The sequence below is a fragment of the Saccopteryx bilineata genome, chromosome 1, assembly GCF_036850765.1.
Source record: "Saccopteryx bilineata isolate mSacBil1 chromosome 1, mSacBil1_pri_phased_curated, whole genome shotgun sequence".
In the NCBI taxonomy this organism is placed as follows: domain Eukaryota; kingdom Metazoa; phylum Chordata; class Mammalia; order Chiroptera; family Emballonuridae; genus Saccopteryx; species Saccopteryx bilineata.
The window spans coordinates 140,962,768-140,977,672 of record NC_089490.1 but is presented as its reverse complement, the minus strand read 5'-3'; the positions used below and the strand labels follow the sequence as shown (position 1 = coordinate 140,977,672).

The 14,905-nt window shown below is 54.4% G+C and overlaps 1 protein-coding gene across 5 annotated transcripts in view; it reads left to right on the top strand.

Moving 5' to 3' along the window:
* Positions 1 to 11,381: 11,381 nt before the first annotated feature.
* The window catches only part of KCNN1 (potassium calcium-activated channel subfamily N member 1), a 29,069-nt gene continuing 25,545 nt past the window's right edge, over positions 11,382 to 14,905 (top strand). For 4 of the 5 annotated variants that reach the window (XR_010728266.1, XM_066253283.1, XM_066253284.1 and 1 more), the window contains exon 1: positions 11,382 to 11,574. Coding sequence is in view for 3 of the 5 variants with exons in the window: in XM_066253283.1 (XP_066109380.1) it covers positions 11,398 to 11,574 (177 nt within the window). In the remaining 2 variants the exon portion in view is untranslated. Of the gene's footprint in view, positions 11,575 to 13,227; positions 13,365 to 14,905 lie in introns of those variants that run through there. The other variant, XM_066253285.1, reaches the window with a different exon arrangement.

Sequence of the window (14,905 nt, the reverse complement as noted above, 5' to 3'; positions counted from 1 at the left end):
GGAGCCCTCGAGCAGTGGTCCCCAACCCCCAGGCCGCAGACCGGTACCGGTCTGTGGGCCATTTGGTACCGGTCCACAGAGAAAGAATAAATAACTTACATTTCCGTTTTATTTATATTTAAGTCTGAATGATGTTTTATTTTTAAAAAATGACCAGATTCCCTGTTTCATTCGTCTAAGACTCACTCTTGACGCTTGTCTTGGTCACGTGATACATTTATCCGTCCCACCCTAAAGGCCAGTGCCAGGCGTCCCCAAACTACAGGCCGCATGTGGCCTCCTGAGGCCATTTATCTGGCCCCCTGCCGCACTTCTGGAAGGGGCACCTCTTTCATTGGTGGTCAGTGAGAGGAGCACTGTATGTGGCGGCCCTCCAACGGTCTGAGGGACAGTGAACTGGCCCCCTGTGTAAAAAGTTTGGGGACCCCTGGGCCAGTCTGTGAAAATATTTTCTGACATTAAACCAGTCGGCCCAAAAAAGGTTGGTGACCACTGCTCTAGAGAATGCCAATTAGTAGAGTCCCCACTAGGGAGCGAGGGGGTGGGGTGGGACTGGACCAGCCCTACGAAGCATCTGGGGATAGCTCCTTGAGATATTGGTCTCCTTTACAGATGGGAAAACTAAGTCACCTGCCTGTGTTACAGCCAGGAAGTACCCAGAGTTGTGGGGGAGTCAGGAGGATTGGTGGTGAAGGTGAATCTGGTGAAGGTGTCTGCCAATAACGGGTGCAGGAGCCCAGAAGACTCCCCACAAATGGAACCCTCTGCATCTTACTTCTGGGGCCCTAGTGGGTTTGAGCCTGTTAACTCCTATATAAAAAACTAAAACCAGTATCTACACTTAAACTATCTTGAGGATCAACAAGGTAGTGGCGGGGAAGAATATATCCTGAAGAAAGGCTTGGCAAGTGAGCTCCTGCATGGCCACTCGGGTCTTTGGGGACTGGGGTGAGGGAAGGTAAGGGACCAATGGTGATTAAACCATGAAAGGAAACCCGCTAGGCTAAGGAATAGGGCTTCACCCCTGGGCGATGGAGAGCCCTGGCAGGTTCTGCTGGGGAACTGTAGGGAGATGACTGGACGACTAGAAATAAAAGTTATAATTCAGGACAGGAGTTGAGAGGATCTCTGTCAGTCCTCAGACCTAAAGATGTTGGTAATAACGTTCAGCTCCCTTTCACAGAAAAGCCTCTTCTCTTTCTGGCCCTGCCCAGTGAAATCCTGGGCCAGCGAACGAGCACAGGCATCAGGGAATCCCTGTCTTCGCGGCATTGTGAGTTGGGAATTCCGGGAGCTTCCAGATCTCGCCGCGCGCGTAGCGAGGATGACCCAGCGGGGCCGGGGGAACCGCCGAGCGTGCACTGCGCCTGCGGGGCTCCAAGCATCAGGGCTTTCCCGTCGCGCGCGAGAAAGGAATGCCGCGTCTAGCGCGCATGCGTTGATCCCCAGTGGGCCAGGGAATCCTCACCCGCCGCAGTGCACACTGTGGGTGGGGCGGGGAAACCGGCTCAAACCGGAGTGGCGTTTGTTGAGGTGGCGGGGGAAGGAGCAAGAGCTGGGTCTTCCCCAGGTTCCAGCTCCGACCCTCGCCGTCGTCTTGACAACCAGGCGCGCGGGCCGCAGTGCGGAGGCGGCCTCGGGGAAGCCCAACGGTTTCGCGCCTGTGTGGAGCTCCGCGTCTGTGGCGGGGGTTCCCCCTCGTGTGCCCGGGGGATCCGCGGGGGTGGATGCGGGGAGGAGAGGAGAGGGTGGGCATTAGGTGGAGTGAGTGGGTGAGCGAGGAGGGCGGGGCTGTGGAGGCGAGGTGGGGATGTTAGGGAAAGGGGTGCAGGGGAAGGAGGGGCTGGAGGAGAGCGTACAGAGAGGACAACAAAGGGATAGGGAGGGGAGGGGGAAGTTGAGGAGCAGTTAAAAAAAAAAAGGACAATCTGAGGACAAAGAGAAGCCTTTGAAGGTGGCATGGTGGGGGCTTGTGGGGTTGACGGTAAAAAGGAATGGGAGAGAGGACGGAAACCTTCTGGATCCCCAACCCCACCCCAGCAAACCCCCAGAAGGTTCCAGCCTAAGTTTTCCAGGTTTAGAAAAGAAAAAAAATACAGGACTTTGAGATAAACAACGAATATAATTTTAATTATTATAAGTAGGTCCTATTCTGTGCTCAGTATATTATCCGGCAGCCCTAATCTTGGTAGCACGTCTACCCTTTCCTCTCCTCCCCCCTACACGCCTGTCCCTTGAGCCTTTCTGAAAGCCGTGGGGACCTCCTAGAGGACGCCTTTGTCTCTCACCTCTCTAGTTCCTTAAAACGCGGCATGCTGGGTCCCACCCCCATCCGGTTTCTTATGTCATCCCCCATCCTCCTGACCTTCAACACCAGCCTGAGGAATTCTGACCAGGCAGTAAAATGCGCCAAGGCGTAGCACTCAACATGTACCTTTAAGGTCCTTCTCTCTTCAACGCAAACCGTACCCCATGCGCCTGGCCCCGCTGGTCCTATCTGCCCTCACCTCCTGGAACCTCCAGGGCTCACTACTCTGCCTGTGACCCGGGAACCCCCACCTGCCAGGCTCATCCTCAGTCTCTGGCCACATAGCATATAGTAGGTGCTTGAAAAACATTTGAGGGTAATTTCATGGGGGCAAGTAAGGGAGGGAGTTGATTTTTCAACAGGGACAGGTGTGTCTTCTGTACCACAGGAGCAAATATTCTTTCTGAGTATTTGTACCCTCCAACAAAACAATTTTCCTTGTGTAAGATAATAAAACTTGGCCTGACCTGTGGTGGCGCAGTGGATAAAGCGTCGACCTGGAAATGCTGAGGTTGCCGGTTCGAAACCCTGGGCTTGCCTGGTCAAGGCACATATAGGAGTTGATGCTTCCAGCTCCTGCCCCCCTTCTCTCTCTCTATCTCTCCTCTCTCTCTGTCTATCCCTCTCCTCTCTAAAATGAATTAAAAAAAAATAATAAAATTTTATAGAAAAACTTATAATGGGGAAGGTCAGTTCCTGGCCCGGAACTATTCCCAGTACCCCCCACCATTCTCATCTTTCCCTTCATACTTATTTGCTATGGAAACACTTCAACAGTTGCTCCTTGGGCCTGGCTTCTTAACAGTTTGGGAACTTGGTCCCTGTGAATCATTTTTTCCCAGTGGCATGTTATTCTGGAAACAAGCTAAATGGTCCCGGGAGTTGGGAACATGTGGGTGTTTTCAGTTTTGCTGTCCTAGGCAATACCCCTGAAGAAGCAGGACCTGGATCTTTCTTTTGAATGTTTTAGGGATGCTTTTCTGGGGGGCTTAGCTAGGTGGTGCTGTCCCTTTATTTGGAGCTGGGTAGCTCTTGGGGTGGTCTTGGGTCAGAGTGGCCCTCTCCTCTCATCAGCCAGAGCCCACATTGCACTGAGTCCCACATTCAACTGGGAGAGGGGGAAAAGATGGTGAATAAGTGAATAGACCACACCAGGACTTGAAGACAATAAACTAGGATGATATGCCCAGAGAGGTAACATTGGACTGGGCTCTGAAAGATAGTGGAGGTGAGAAGAGCAATCCGGGCAGAAGGAACAGCAAATGCAAAGGCTCTGCTGGGCTAGTTAGTACAGATGCTAGGCATGACCAGAGCATGGTGGATGGTCCAGGGAGACGACAGCTAGAGGGCTAGCACAAAGGGGAGGGATAGCCAGACAATGTGGGATTTTGAGGAGGGGGTAATTCAGGGTCCTTCTCTTGGTTCAAGGAGGAGAGTGTCAGTTATTCGGGTTAGGGACTTGACCAGTCACATGGATGAGGATAGCCTTCTGTGGCAGCGTCTTGGAGAAGAGACTGTGGGGAGGCAGTGGAGATGAGATGAGCTGCATGACTGGGAGGGGCCTTCTGGGGGCTCCACAGGGCAATTGTGAGGGTTCAAGAGTGGGAGAACCCCTAATGATGGGCACTGTTGTGACTGCTGGCTCCCAACTGACCATGATGGTGTCTGACCAATACATGGGCCTCAGCCTACCCCCATGAGTGGTGGCGAGTCACTCTCACAGGAGGTGCTGGGAGCGGTATCTGCAGCCCTCTCCCTCTCTACCTCTGCAATGCAGACCCTGAGCCCCCCCACCTTTCCTTCCACACATGGTCACGGTCATGCTCTCTGAGCCTGTGTCACACACACAATGGGAAGAGATGTGTTCCCGGTGCCCACCCCTCCATCCCCGCCCTCCTCTTGTGGGTCCAGTCCTCAGCCCCACCTTAACCAAGGAATCCGGGTCATGGAACCCTAGCCTCAAAACCCCACCCAGGGAGTGCATTACCTTTCACCAGATGCTCTTAGTCCCTTGGGGAGGTGGTTTGGAGGGGAAGGGCTATTTTTAGAATGAATGAAAGAAAAGGGCAACAACAATAACAAAAAGGATGGAGGCTTTTAGAAACCTCTGGCTCCCAAGAGGAAACCCCTCTCCCCAGGCCAAGGCAGAAGGTGGGTAGGGTTTAGAGAAAGATTGGGCTGGGGTGGGTGGGGCGACATAGAACTGTATGGTCGGGACTGGAGGATGCCACGCTTCTTGGGGGTGGGGAGCTGGAGGGCAACAGCAAAACGTAGCCGGCAGCCCCACAACTCCCCAGAGCTGAAAGGACCCCAGAGGTGGGTGCTATCCAGCTGCTGAAGTGAAATAGGCTCAGAGAACAGCCTGGAAGCACCAAGGTCACCGCAGGGGCTAAGCCCTGGGTTCTCCTTGCCTCATCCTCTAGTGAGCTAGGACGTGGTAGCTGCATTGTTCTAGTTGGGCAGCGTGATCTTCGCAATCTGCTGCCCAGGTCTCTGCCATTTATACTCAGTGGAGTTTCCCAATAGTGAGAGGAGAGGGGGGACTTCGTGATTGGACGATGACAGAGAAGTTTCCTGTGGTTTGTTTACTGGCCACCCAGGGTGCCCCCACCCTTACTGAGACCTTTCAGCCTAGGCAATGTCACCAGCTCTCCGAGGCCTCCGGGGTTCACACTGGACCCTAGGACTCCAGAGCCCGCTCAGAGTGGGGGGATGCTAAATTACCTTCTTAGCTCCCTGGCTCCAGTTCTTTCCTTATGCTGGAATGCAACCCCCAGAGTGAAGAAGGAAGCAGTGATTTGTGCTGCTGGGGTGCTGGGCCCTGGCCAGGGACACCCCTTCTCTCGATCTCAATTTTCCATCTGTTAAATGAACACTTTGGTCCAGAGGTGGCAGAGGGCTCCTCCAGTTCTTGGAGCATTCTCTGAGGTTTGCAGGCACACTCCTGCGGGAAGGGGCTTGCTGGAGACCCAGAGGGGGAATCTCCCCAGAGCAACGTGGCACAGGCGGGGGTCAAGCGACGGCCTCTCCCTGCGCGGGGTGGCGGGGCGGGGCCCGGGACCACGGGGAGGGGGCGCTCTGCGGCGGCGCACACACCCTCTGGCTCGCAAACCCTTGCCCTGCCGCGCACTTGCCTTCGAGCTCGGGCCAGGCTCGGGGCTCCGGCTGCAGCGGCCGTCTCCAGACAGTGAGTAGGCAGTGTGTGTGGGGGGGAGGGTGTTCTGGGGGTCCCGGGTGGTGGTCCCCGCAGAGTTCCCCTTTTCTTTGATGGGCATATGGGAGCGTGTCCAACTCGGGGAATTCAAAGGGGAGCTGCGAGAGGGAGAGAACCCCCTTCTGTACACCCCCAACACCAAGCCCGAGTCAGCTCCAGACCCCACCCCCCATACCCTTGTGAGGAGGGGCTCCTGTTCCTGTAATCCGAGGTGCAGAAATCCTCCCCCCCCCCCCGTTAAAGTGAGGACTTGAGGATCTCCCATGCAGCCCTCAGTGGGGTGTGGGGGGGAGAGGGAAGGACTAGCCCCAACACCCCTTTCCAGTGCCCACCGTGGGTCATTTCTCTCCCAGTGTGTTGGGATTCCCCACCTCAAGCAGAGTGGATGGGAACCCTCCACCTGCCAGCCTTTTGTGCTTCTGAGCTGACAGTCAGCTCTTCCCTAAGCTTCTTCTCTCTGCCTTCCCAATGCCCCCATTAACAGGGAGATGGGCCAAGACCCAGAGAGGGTTAGCACCTACCCAAGGTCACATAGCTAGGCAGGGGCTGAGCTGGGTTTGTGGCTGACTCACTAACTGCAGTATCAGCATTAGGGGTTTCTGCTTTCTCCATTTAACTGCAAGTATGAGGGTTCCTCTCGCCCCCTTACTGGAGCCTCAGGCAGGACTAGGTGACACCCCTGCTTGGTTCCCTCCTCCAGACTTCCAAGTTTCTAGTCCCCCTTAATACTTCCAACCCCATTCTCAGGCTGCCAAACCTCAAAGGAAATCCCTGGGTGGGGGGTGGGGGGTGGCAGGGAGTTTTCTAGATGGGTGAGCCAGAGCATCATGAGCTGGTAGAATATGCCTGATGGATGACCCCCTGCCCTTACAGGGTCAGAGTTAGCTCCAAGTTCCCCTGGCTGGAGCAGGTGGCAGCCCCTGAGCCATGCAGGTGGCCATTGGCTCTATCCCAGACCTTTGGCAAGAGAAAGAGCAGCTGGAGCATTCACAGCCAACTGTGTTTCTCCTTAAATCCCATTCTGAAGTCTGGCTGTGACCCCCTATTCCTCATCACCACGGGGCTGCTCTGTGACCCCTTCTGCCCCCTCCTTCAGAACCGGTACTGTGTGCTACATGAGGGCTCTGAAGACGACCCTGTATATAGACAGATAATACCATGAGGGAGCTACAGGCCCCAGGATAGCAGTGGACAGGGGCAGGATTTGGGGGTGGCCAAGAATAGTTAGTTGAGACAGGGATCCAAGATGCTTTCATCCTCACACCAACCCATTCCAACCGTACCTACTCAGATCTTATCATGAGGAAGGAACTGGGAGGAGGACAGGAAACAATATGGGAAAAGGCATATGGAGCCTTCAGACTAGTGTCCAGTAGGAGAAGGTGGAGCCTCCAGGGAAGGGGCCTGGCATGAGTGAAGGTATATGCAGGGACTCACTGAGGGGCCTGAGGGAGGAAACAAGGCCCCACTGGATGGACAACTCCACCAATATTAGGTTTCCTTAAAACTTACGAAGCGACCCAGCTTTCCAGAGCACATCTCTGCTGTAAAGACCATTGTAGTCTGGGAACTATTTGTACCCCATCCTCCTGGGCCCCAGTCTCCACTTTATCTCCATGTCTGGTCCTTACAGGTCAAGGAAAAAAGAAAGGCAGCCACAGTCCTCCACCAGTGAAGTGGTAACCCAGTGGGACTGAAGGAGACAGGTCCTTTGGTGGTGGCTTGTCAGGGAGACCCCTGAACCCCAGGGTGTGTTCCTTTGGGGGTGAGGGTGGCCCAGAGGCTGGATGGAAAAACTGGTGACATAAGAAAAGTACCAACCTTTGAAATAATATTAATAATATAATAATAATGATGATGACTATGCTCCCTAGAGACCCCCAGAGAATCACTGTCCACTTTCTCTGATCACTGGTGGTGTGGGAACCTGCTCAGGAAGTTAGATGACCTTCCCAGTGTCACACAGCCAGAAGGGGGAATTGAATCAGGTTGGAAAGACCTGACTCCTACAGTCTTTAGCACCCAACTCCTGTGTCCTCACTCCCTGGAGACAGGCCTTAGGGAGCAGCCCTTTTACTTTTTTCCTGAATGAACAAGACAGCTCAGGGCAGGGCTCCATGGGTATGGTGGTGGCTCCTTGATCTCAGCAGCTTTGAGGAGATTGTGCTTATGACAGATCTGATTTCCTGCCTGCCTGTCACCCCCAGGCTCCTACCTCTTCCTTCAGAGCAGTGACTGAGGGCTCAGTGGGCTGCCAGTGGGGGAACCAGGGGGAGCCAGATGCCTCCTCTCCCCACCCGTCCCTTCAGTTGTATTTATTTATTGATCAAGATCTTATTTGCTCACTGGCCTGAAATCTGTATGTGTGTGTGTGTGCACGTGCGCATGTGCGTGTGCGCGTGTCTTTGTCACCCTAGTATCCCCACCTCAGGGTATAAGCTTTGCATACAAAAGGCACACAATAAATCAGGGGTCCCCAAACTTATTACACAGGGGGCCAGTTCGCTGCCCCTCAGACCATTGGAGGGCTGCCACATACAGTGCTCCTCTCACTGACCACCAATGAAAGAGGTGTCCCTTCCAGAAGTGTGGTGGGGGGCCGGATAAATGGCGTCAGGGGACCGCATGCGGCCTGCTGGCCATGGTTTGGGGACGCCTGCAATAAATGCTGATAGAACGAAGGAAGCCTCTCCAAGTGTCTAAACCCAGAGAGCCCAGGAACAGGCTGTCTGGGACACTGTCCCTGTTCCTATGCTGCCTCAACAATTCCCTGGACACTAGGGGACTTAACCCTCCATGACTTCTGCTCTGCTCAAAGTCCTCCCACACACAGCCATGCTGATGTGACCCCCCACTCTGACTTGTGCCACCATGTTTGCCCCTTCCCTTTAGCCCTATTGGTCTCCTTTTCCACTCACATGCCCTCCTTGGTCCCACCTCAGGGCCTATGCCCTCAAATTGCCCCCTGCCACATGTACCTTCTCCCAGCTCTTTCAGGACAGCTCCTGGCCCCTTTTGAATGTTCCCTCTTCCAAGAGTCCTCCCCTGACCACCCTATTAAAGTGTCCCCATCCCTGTTCCTAGTTTTTGTGATTTTACCAGATCTTTTCCCAATACTTTTATTAATCTAGAATTCTTTTTTTTAAAATTTTTAATTTTTTTTACTTTTTAATTTTTTTACAGAGACAGAGTCAGAGAGAGGGATAGACAGGGACAGACAGACAGGAACGGAGAGATGAGAAGCATCAATCATTAGTTTTTTGTTGTGCATTGTGACACCTTAGTTGTTCATTGATTGCTTTCTCATATGTGCCTTGACCGTGGGCCTTCAGCAGACCAAGCAACCCCTTGCTTGAGCCAGCGACCTTGGGTCCAAGCTGGTGAATTTTTGCTCAAACCAGATGAGCCCACGCTCAAGCTGGCGACCTTGGGGTCTCGAACCTGGGTCTTCGGCATTCCAGTCTGATGCTCTATCCACTGCACCCCCACCTGGTCAGGCTAATCTAGAATTCTTATTGGTCCTTGATTTGGAGAGGGTTGTTCCCCTCTTCTAGAGGTTCAGCTCCAAGATGGGCAGGTTTTATATCTGTCTCAGACTAGGCATCTCCAGCACCAGACTCAGAGAAGAGGTTCAGTAGATATGTGGTGAATAAATGAATGAATGAGTGAATGAGTGAATGAGTGAGTGAATATCTTCCCCATTATTCTGCCTTCCCACTCTCACAGGGGACTCAGCATCTGGTCTCATCTCTGTCCAGGCAGCCATCAGTTAAACCCAGGATGGGGATGAGATTTCTGTAGATGCACAGCAGGGAGTTTTGGGAGGTGGCCAGCCCATCCCTGTTCAGGCGGCTACCTCTGGGTCCCTCAGCTCCTGTAAGGTTTTCTCAGCTCTCCTGTACCCACACCCAGGAGGAGGGGGTTCCCTGTTTAGCTACCAGTTTCTCCCCCGCCTGGTCTGTAAGCCATTTCCTGGGGCATGCAGCTATACTGCGATCACTCTTGGCCAACGATGGGCTGAGGGGCTCTGTGTGGGATGGAGATCCAGGTAGCCCCTACCCATTACCTCACCTCCATCCATCCCCAATACCCATTCACCACTGCCAGCCCTGTCTCTGAGAGCTAAAGTCCAAGCAGCAGACAGAGTTGGGGCAGAAAGTGATCAGTCACAAGGTCAACCATCCTAAGTTCAGTTCCTTTAAGGGGGTTTCTGATATCTCAGAGCAGGTGAGCCCAAAGGAGAAAAAGGATCTTTCCAGGGGAGGCCTCTGAGGGTGGTGGCTGGTGCTTTTGTGAGTGTCTGGATGTTTATGCGTTAGACTTGAATTCAGAAAGTGTCAGATGCTGCAGGGCTTTCCAGCAGCCTGTGCAGTATGGAGTCAGCCCATGGGCACGGTCTGAATGCTTGTCATGGGGCCCATATGTGGGCTGGGCCATTGAATGTGGTGCAGGAATGTGTGCCAGAACCCAAAGGAAATGTGAGTAGCTTCATCATTGTTTTAGAAAGAATCCCTAGCAGCCCAGGTCAGGGAAACAGCCAGTGCAAAAGCCTGGAGGTAGGAATGGTTGAGGGGAGATGAGAAGCTTGGGTAGGAGTGATGAGTGGATGGGGGGGGTGCAGGAAGGATACTGCAGGCACAGAATGACCCTCTTAATCACCACAACCCCATTCCTGATGCCCTTGTGGACACAGCAGGGGATGGGTGTTCCTTAGACCTCCACTTCTAAATCATCACAGCATTGGGCTCTGTCATCAGAGATAGGCTTTCTTCAGGGTGACCCAGCAGGCTGGGATGAAGAACAGGACTCTTGAGAGAAGGGGGCAGGAGTACCCAACCCAAGGCTGTCACCTGTCCCTGTTCAACCTCACCACCATCACCCACCCATGGGACCCTCCCTGCACAAGCTGTTGTCCATTCATTCATGTATTCATTCTGTCTAGCTATTTTCTGGGCCATAGAAGAAAGAAAACAGATCCTAACCTGGTACAAAGCTGAGGCCGGGAAGACAGATGTGGGGCTGGGAGAGATATGGAGGAGATGCTGCCTTCAGGAGCCCCCATGCTGGGGAGACAGAGCTGGGGGCACGGGGGGGGGGAACACAGTGAAGCTGAGGTAGTGAGACCACCTGGGGGAGAAGGAGGAGGAAGAAGAGGAGGAGGAGGACAAGGTCTCCCCTCTGCTGTTAACAGTGAATGGATGAATTGCCCAAGGACAGCCTTGGTGACAGAAGAAAGGGGCACAGTTTTGAGGATTCCCCCAAATAGTCTCCTGCTGTCCTGCCATCCTGGCATTTGTTTTAGGGATTAGGATTGGGGCAAGGGCACAGTCCCAAAGAAGGTGGCCTTGAACGGATAGCCCTAGCAGACACACCCATGAGGCCTAAAAGCCCTCTTTCCCAATTCCTAGTCACCCACCACTTGCCAATATCCTCCTTCCCCACCCCAAGGCTTCCCCACATTGAGCAGAGTGAAAAGATCTTTTCTGGGGGCGGAGTGGAAAGATGTCCAGTCGCTTTGCAAATTTGTCCTCTCAGCAAATGCGCGTGGAGCACAAAGGTTGAGGGGTAGCTAGGGTTTGGGATGAGGTGGCTAGGAGTTCAAGGACTGTCAAGGACGGGTGTGTGGCTTGGCTAATGTCTCCTCTGTAGCCCGGGGCAAAAGGGCGAGTTTGAGGCCCCGCAGAGCGCTGAAGGGTGGAACTGGGTACTGGGAATGAGGGATCTTTAAATGTAGGCGGGGCTTGAGGGATCACTCTGGGCGGGGCCAATTGGGCTCAGCCAATCGGAAGCACCTCCCGCGTCGCACCGCCCCCTCCTCTCCTGTCTTGGGCGGGCGCTCGCCCCCTGGCCCGGCCGGTGCACAGGGCGGCGGGGGATGCTCCCTCCGCCGCCGCCGCCGCCCCCTTCTCCCCCACTCCCGCCGCAGTCGGGCTCAGCGTCCTGCAGCCACTACCCGCCCCCGCCGCGACCCCGGCCCGGTCCTGTGGGTCCGTGGCCACACGGGACTCTGTCCCCTCCAGCCTCGTTCGCCCGCCGGAGCCTCGCCTCGCAGGTACTGGGTAGGATGGGCAGAGGCGCCCTGGGAGAGAGGCACGTCCGGGAGGGAAACGCGGGTTGGGGCAGGGTACACAGGGAAGGGGATGTCTGTACACTGCCAGGGTGAGTGACGAGTCTCGGAGGGGGAGGGTGCTGGTTTCTCTTTGGGGAGGTGAGTCTCCAAACTCCATAGGTACAGTGGGAGGAGCTCTCAGGGAGGATGCAGTGACCCGAGACTGACTTGGTAATGGGAGGAAGGAGACCCTCACTACTAGTCTCTGGATTCAGCAGTCAGGGCATCCGAGTAGGGGTCAAGAAGCCCAGCTTTTTTTGGACAGAGATCGGGGTACCCCGCACAGAGCACTGCCCGCTATCCTGCAGGGCGGCCCATAGATGTGAGTGCTAGAGGCTGGGGCCGAGTGGGAGAAGCTGATGGAGATGTGAAGAAGGCACTAATGGAGCCAGACTGTGGAGGGCAGGGCAGGCTAATTGCACCCTGCTGGCTGCTGGCAGGTTCCTTATGGGGTGGGGGTATGCCTGGGGGAATCAGGCAGTCAGCCAGTGCCTCACTGCATCCTTGCTGGGCAGTCCATGGGCAAAAGGGTAAGTGAATCCTGCCCACCCTGCATAGTTAGGGTCTCAAGAGTGCTGGAATGGGGCGGGGGGTGACCCAGGGTCCTTCCCCAGCTCCACAGAGACACACAACCCATGACTTGTCCATACATCCTGAAAGGTTCCTCTATGTGCTGCTCTGGCTGTGGTTCCTGGGAGTGAGTGGTGTGGTGGGTATTTTGCCCCACAGCAGTTTCTACCTTGGGGACTGAAGGGGCAGGAGTCACCTTCTCCTGGTCCACCTCTGCAGGACAGAGCTTCACTTTGAGCAGCGACACTGTGACGGGTGTACCCATAGCCACATACTAAGATTTTCCACATGAGATCTGGTCACCTACCCTGCTGAGTGGGCACCAAAATGCCTCTTTGCTGAAGAGGCAGCTGAGGAGGTAATTTTGCCCTGGCTGGGATACTAGAGGGTCCCTCTGCGCAGCCCCTGCAACCAACGTGTCACTCATAAAGGGGCTCATTCGAGTGCCTTCAGGGTCTGGTGGGTTTCTTTGTCTTCCTTTTGGGTGGGAGAGCCCCCTGCTCCCTGTCACCTTCCCACCTTTCTCAGCTCCTTAAGAGCCTTCCTGGGTGCCCCCTGTCCTTACTTGGTTCATAAGATTCCCACAGTGTCTCCTGGGATGGTGTGGAAGAGGGCTCTGCTCATCCTCCTTCCCTGGCCTTTGAGAAGGTCTCATGCTGCAGACATATTTGACAATTTTGGTGTTCCAGGACCCCTCAAAATGGAATGCAGCCCACAGGGTGTTCCTCACCATTTAGGGGAGCTCTCTCAAGAACTTGGGAGACATTACCCCCCCCCAAAACACCCTTTAATGGACATCCTGATTCTCTAGAAATCCCTGAGGTCACAGTGGGAGAGGGGAACATATCCCTGGGAAATGGAAGGGTCTCTTGTTTCCAGGTCCTTCTGGTCCCACTCAGCCTTTAGAAAAAGGATGCCTCCATGGAGTCTGACAGACCACTTTGTTGTTCTGTTTCTTGTGAGGTCCTGGGAGAGCGTCAGGCACCCACCATACCTGTGCCCTGAGCTCTGGGGCCCCTCAAGGGCAGGGACACACTGTTTCCTGCTACAGATGATGGCTCTTCAAGAGGGAGCCAGGAAGACCCTGCAACTGCTGCCCCCCCGCCCCCCAGTTGGCACTGACTTTAGTCCCTGCCCTTCCTAGCTGAGTGACCTTGGACAAGGTACTGAAACTCTCTGAGCCTTGTTGCCCTGTCTATAAAATGGGGTCAGGGATGCCACCTGCCTTGGCGAGTGGCAATGGGGATTAAAGTGATAATTCTGATAAAGAGCTCAGCCCACAAGAAGTACTAGGTACATGTTAATATGATGTACCTCCACCCCTCTGCTCTCACAGAAGCCACCTGCCGCCTGTCCCCACTTCCCCACCCCCACCCTGTCCAGGGCACTTTAGGACTCGGCTGCCAGGCGGGGAGGATCATGGCCGACAAATGGCTGAATTTGGCCTGTGCGTAGGGTGGCTGAGTCACATCCCCAAATTGCATCTTCATTGGTGCATTTCCGAAGGTCATCTGCCAGGCCCCCGCCCCCTTCTCATCCTGTCTACCAGGCCGTTCACTTATCCCGTCTGTCCCCCCCCCCAGGCCCCCCAGCAAGAACCTGAACTTTGAGGAAGGATAGTGAGAGGGGTGCTTGGGGTTTCCCACTCTCCCAGATGAGGGCAGGCTCTGGAGTTGCTCTGCTGACAAGCTCTCAGACCTGCTTAGCAGCCAGTAGCCCTCAGGGTAGTGGGCAGGGGCTCCAGCTCAGGAGGAGAGCAGCACCCAAGTGTTTGTGAGGACAGAGAAAGGGATATCAGAGCCAAGGTCAGCCTTAGAAACTGCGAAGTGCCTAGTCCACAGGAGGCCAGGCCTTATAAACTATGAAGTGCTGGGCCTCTAGGAGACCAGCCCATATAAACTGTACAGTGCAAAGTTTGTAGGAGGCCAGGCCTTATAAACTGTAATGTACTGGGCCCAAGTGAGGCCATGCCTTATATACTGTAAAGTGCCAAGCCTGCAGGAGGCTAGGCCTTATAAACTATGAAGTACTAGGCCTGCAGGAGACCAATTCATGTAACCAGTGAGATGCTGGGCCTGCAAGAGGCCACGCTCTATAAATTGTGAATGATCAGGCCACAGGTGGCGACAGCCTGGTTGATGTGATGATGGGGAATGGCGAAGAAGGAACGTGTTCTAAGACTCATGAGGTCACTCACCATGGAAAGATTATTTCTTACACTTTGGTGTGCTGATACCAGCACCCGGGGGCATGTAGTGAGTAGTACAGACCCAATCTTGGGGGGGGGGCACTGGACAAAGGCACAGTTGGTCCTGTGATGCACGGGGTGGACACTTTGACAAAGGTCACCAATGTCCGACTCACATGCATGGCTCATCTTAGCATGTCCTTGACAGTTTACACAACTGTCACCCCCAGAGCATAGTTTTAGAGCCAGGGAGATGTCCTGTCTGTGCATATAGTCCCCCCCACACCAGGCCCTCAGTCATGCTGGTTTGGCCTTTTCAAAGGGATCACCACTTGGCACACTGCCCACTGCTGCCAGGCCTGTTGGGAGAATTCCACCCAGGCAGTCTGGTCCAGAATCTGCCCTGTAAGGAGATAGTCCCTTCACAGCATGGTTTCTCAGTTTTCCCAGCCATAAAGCTGTCCAAATACCAGGACCCCCTTTTTGGGAGTATTGTGAGGATTTAGGAGAAAATTT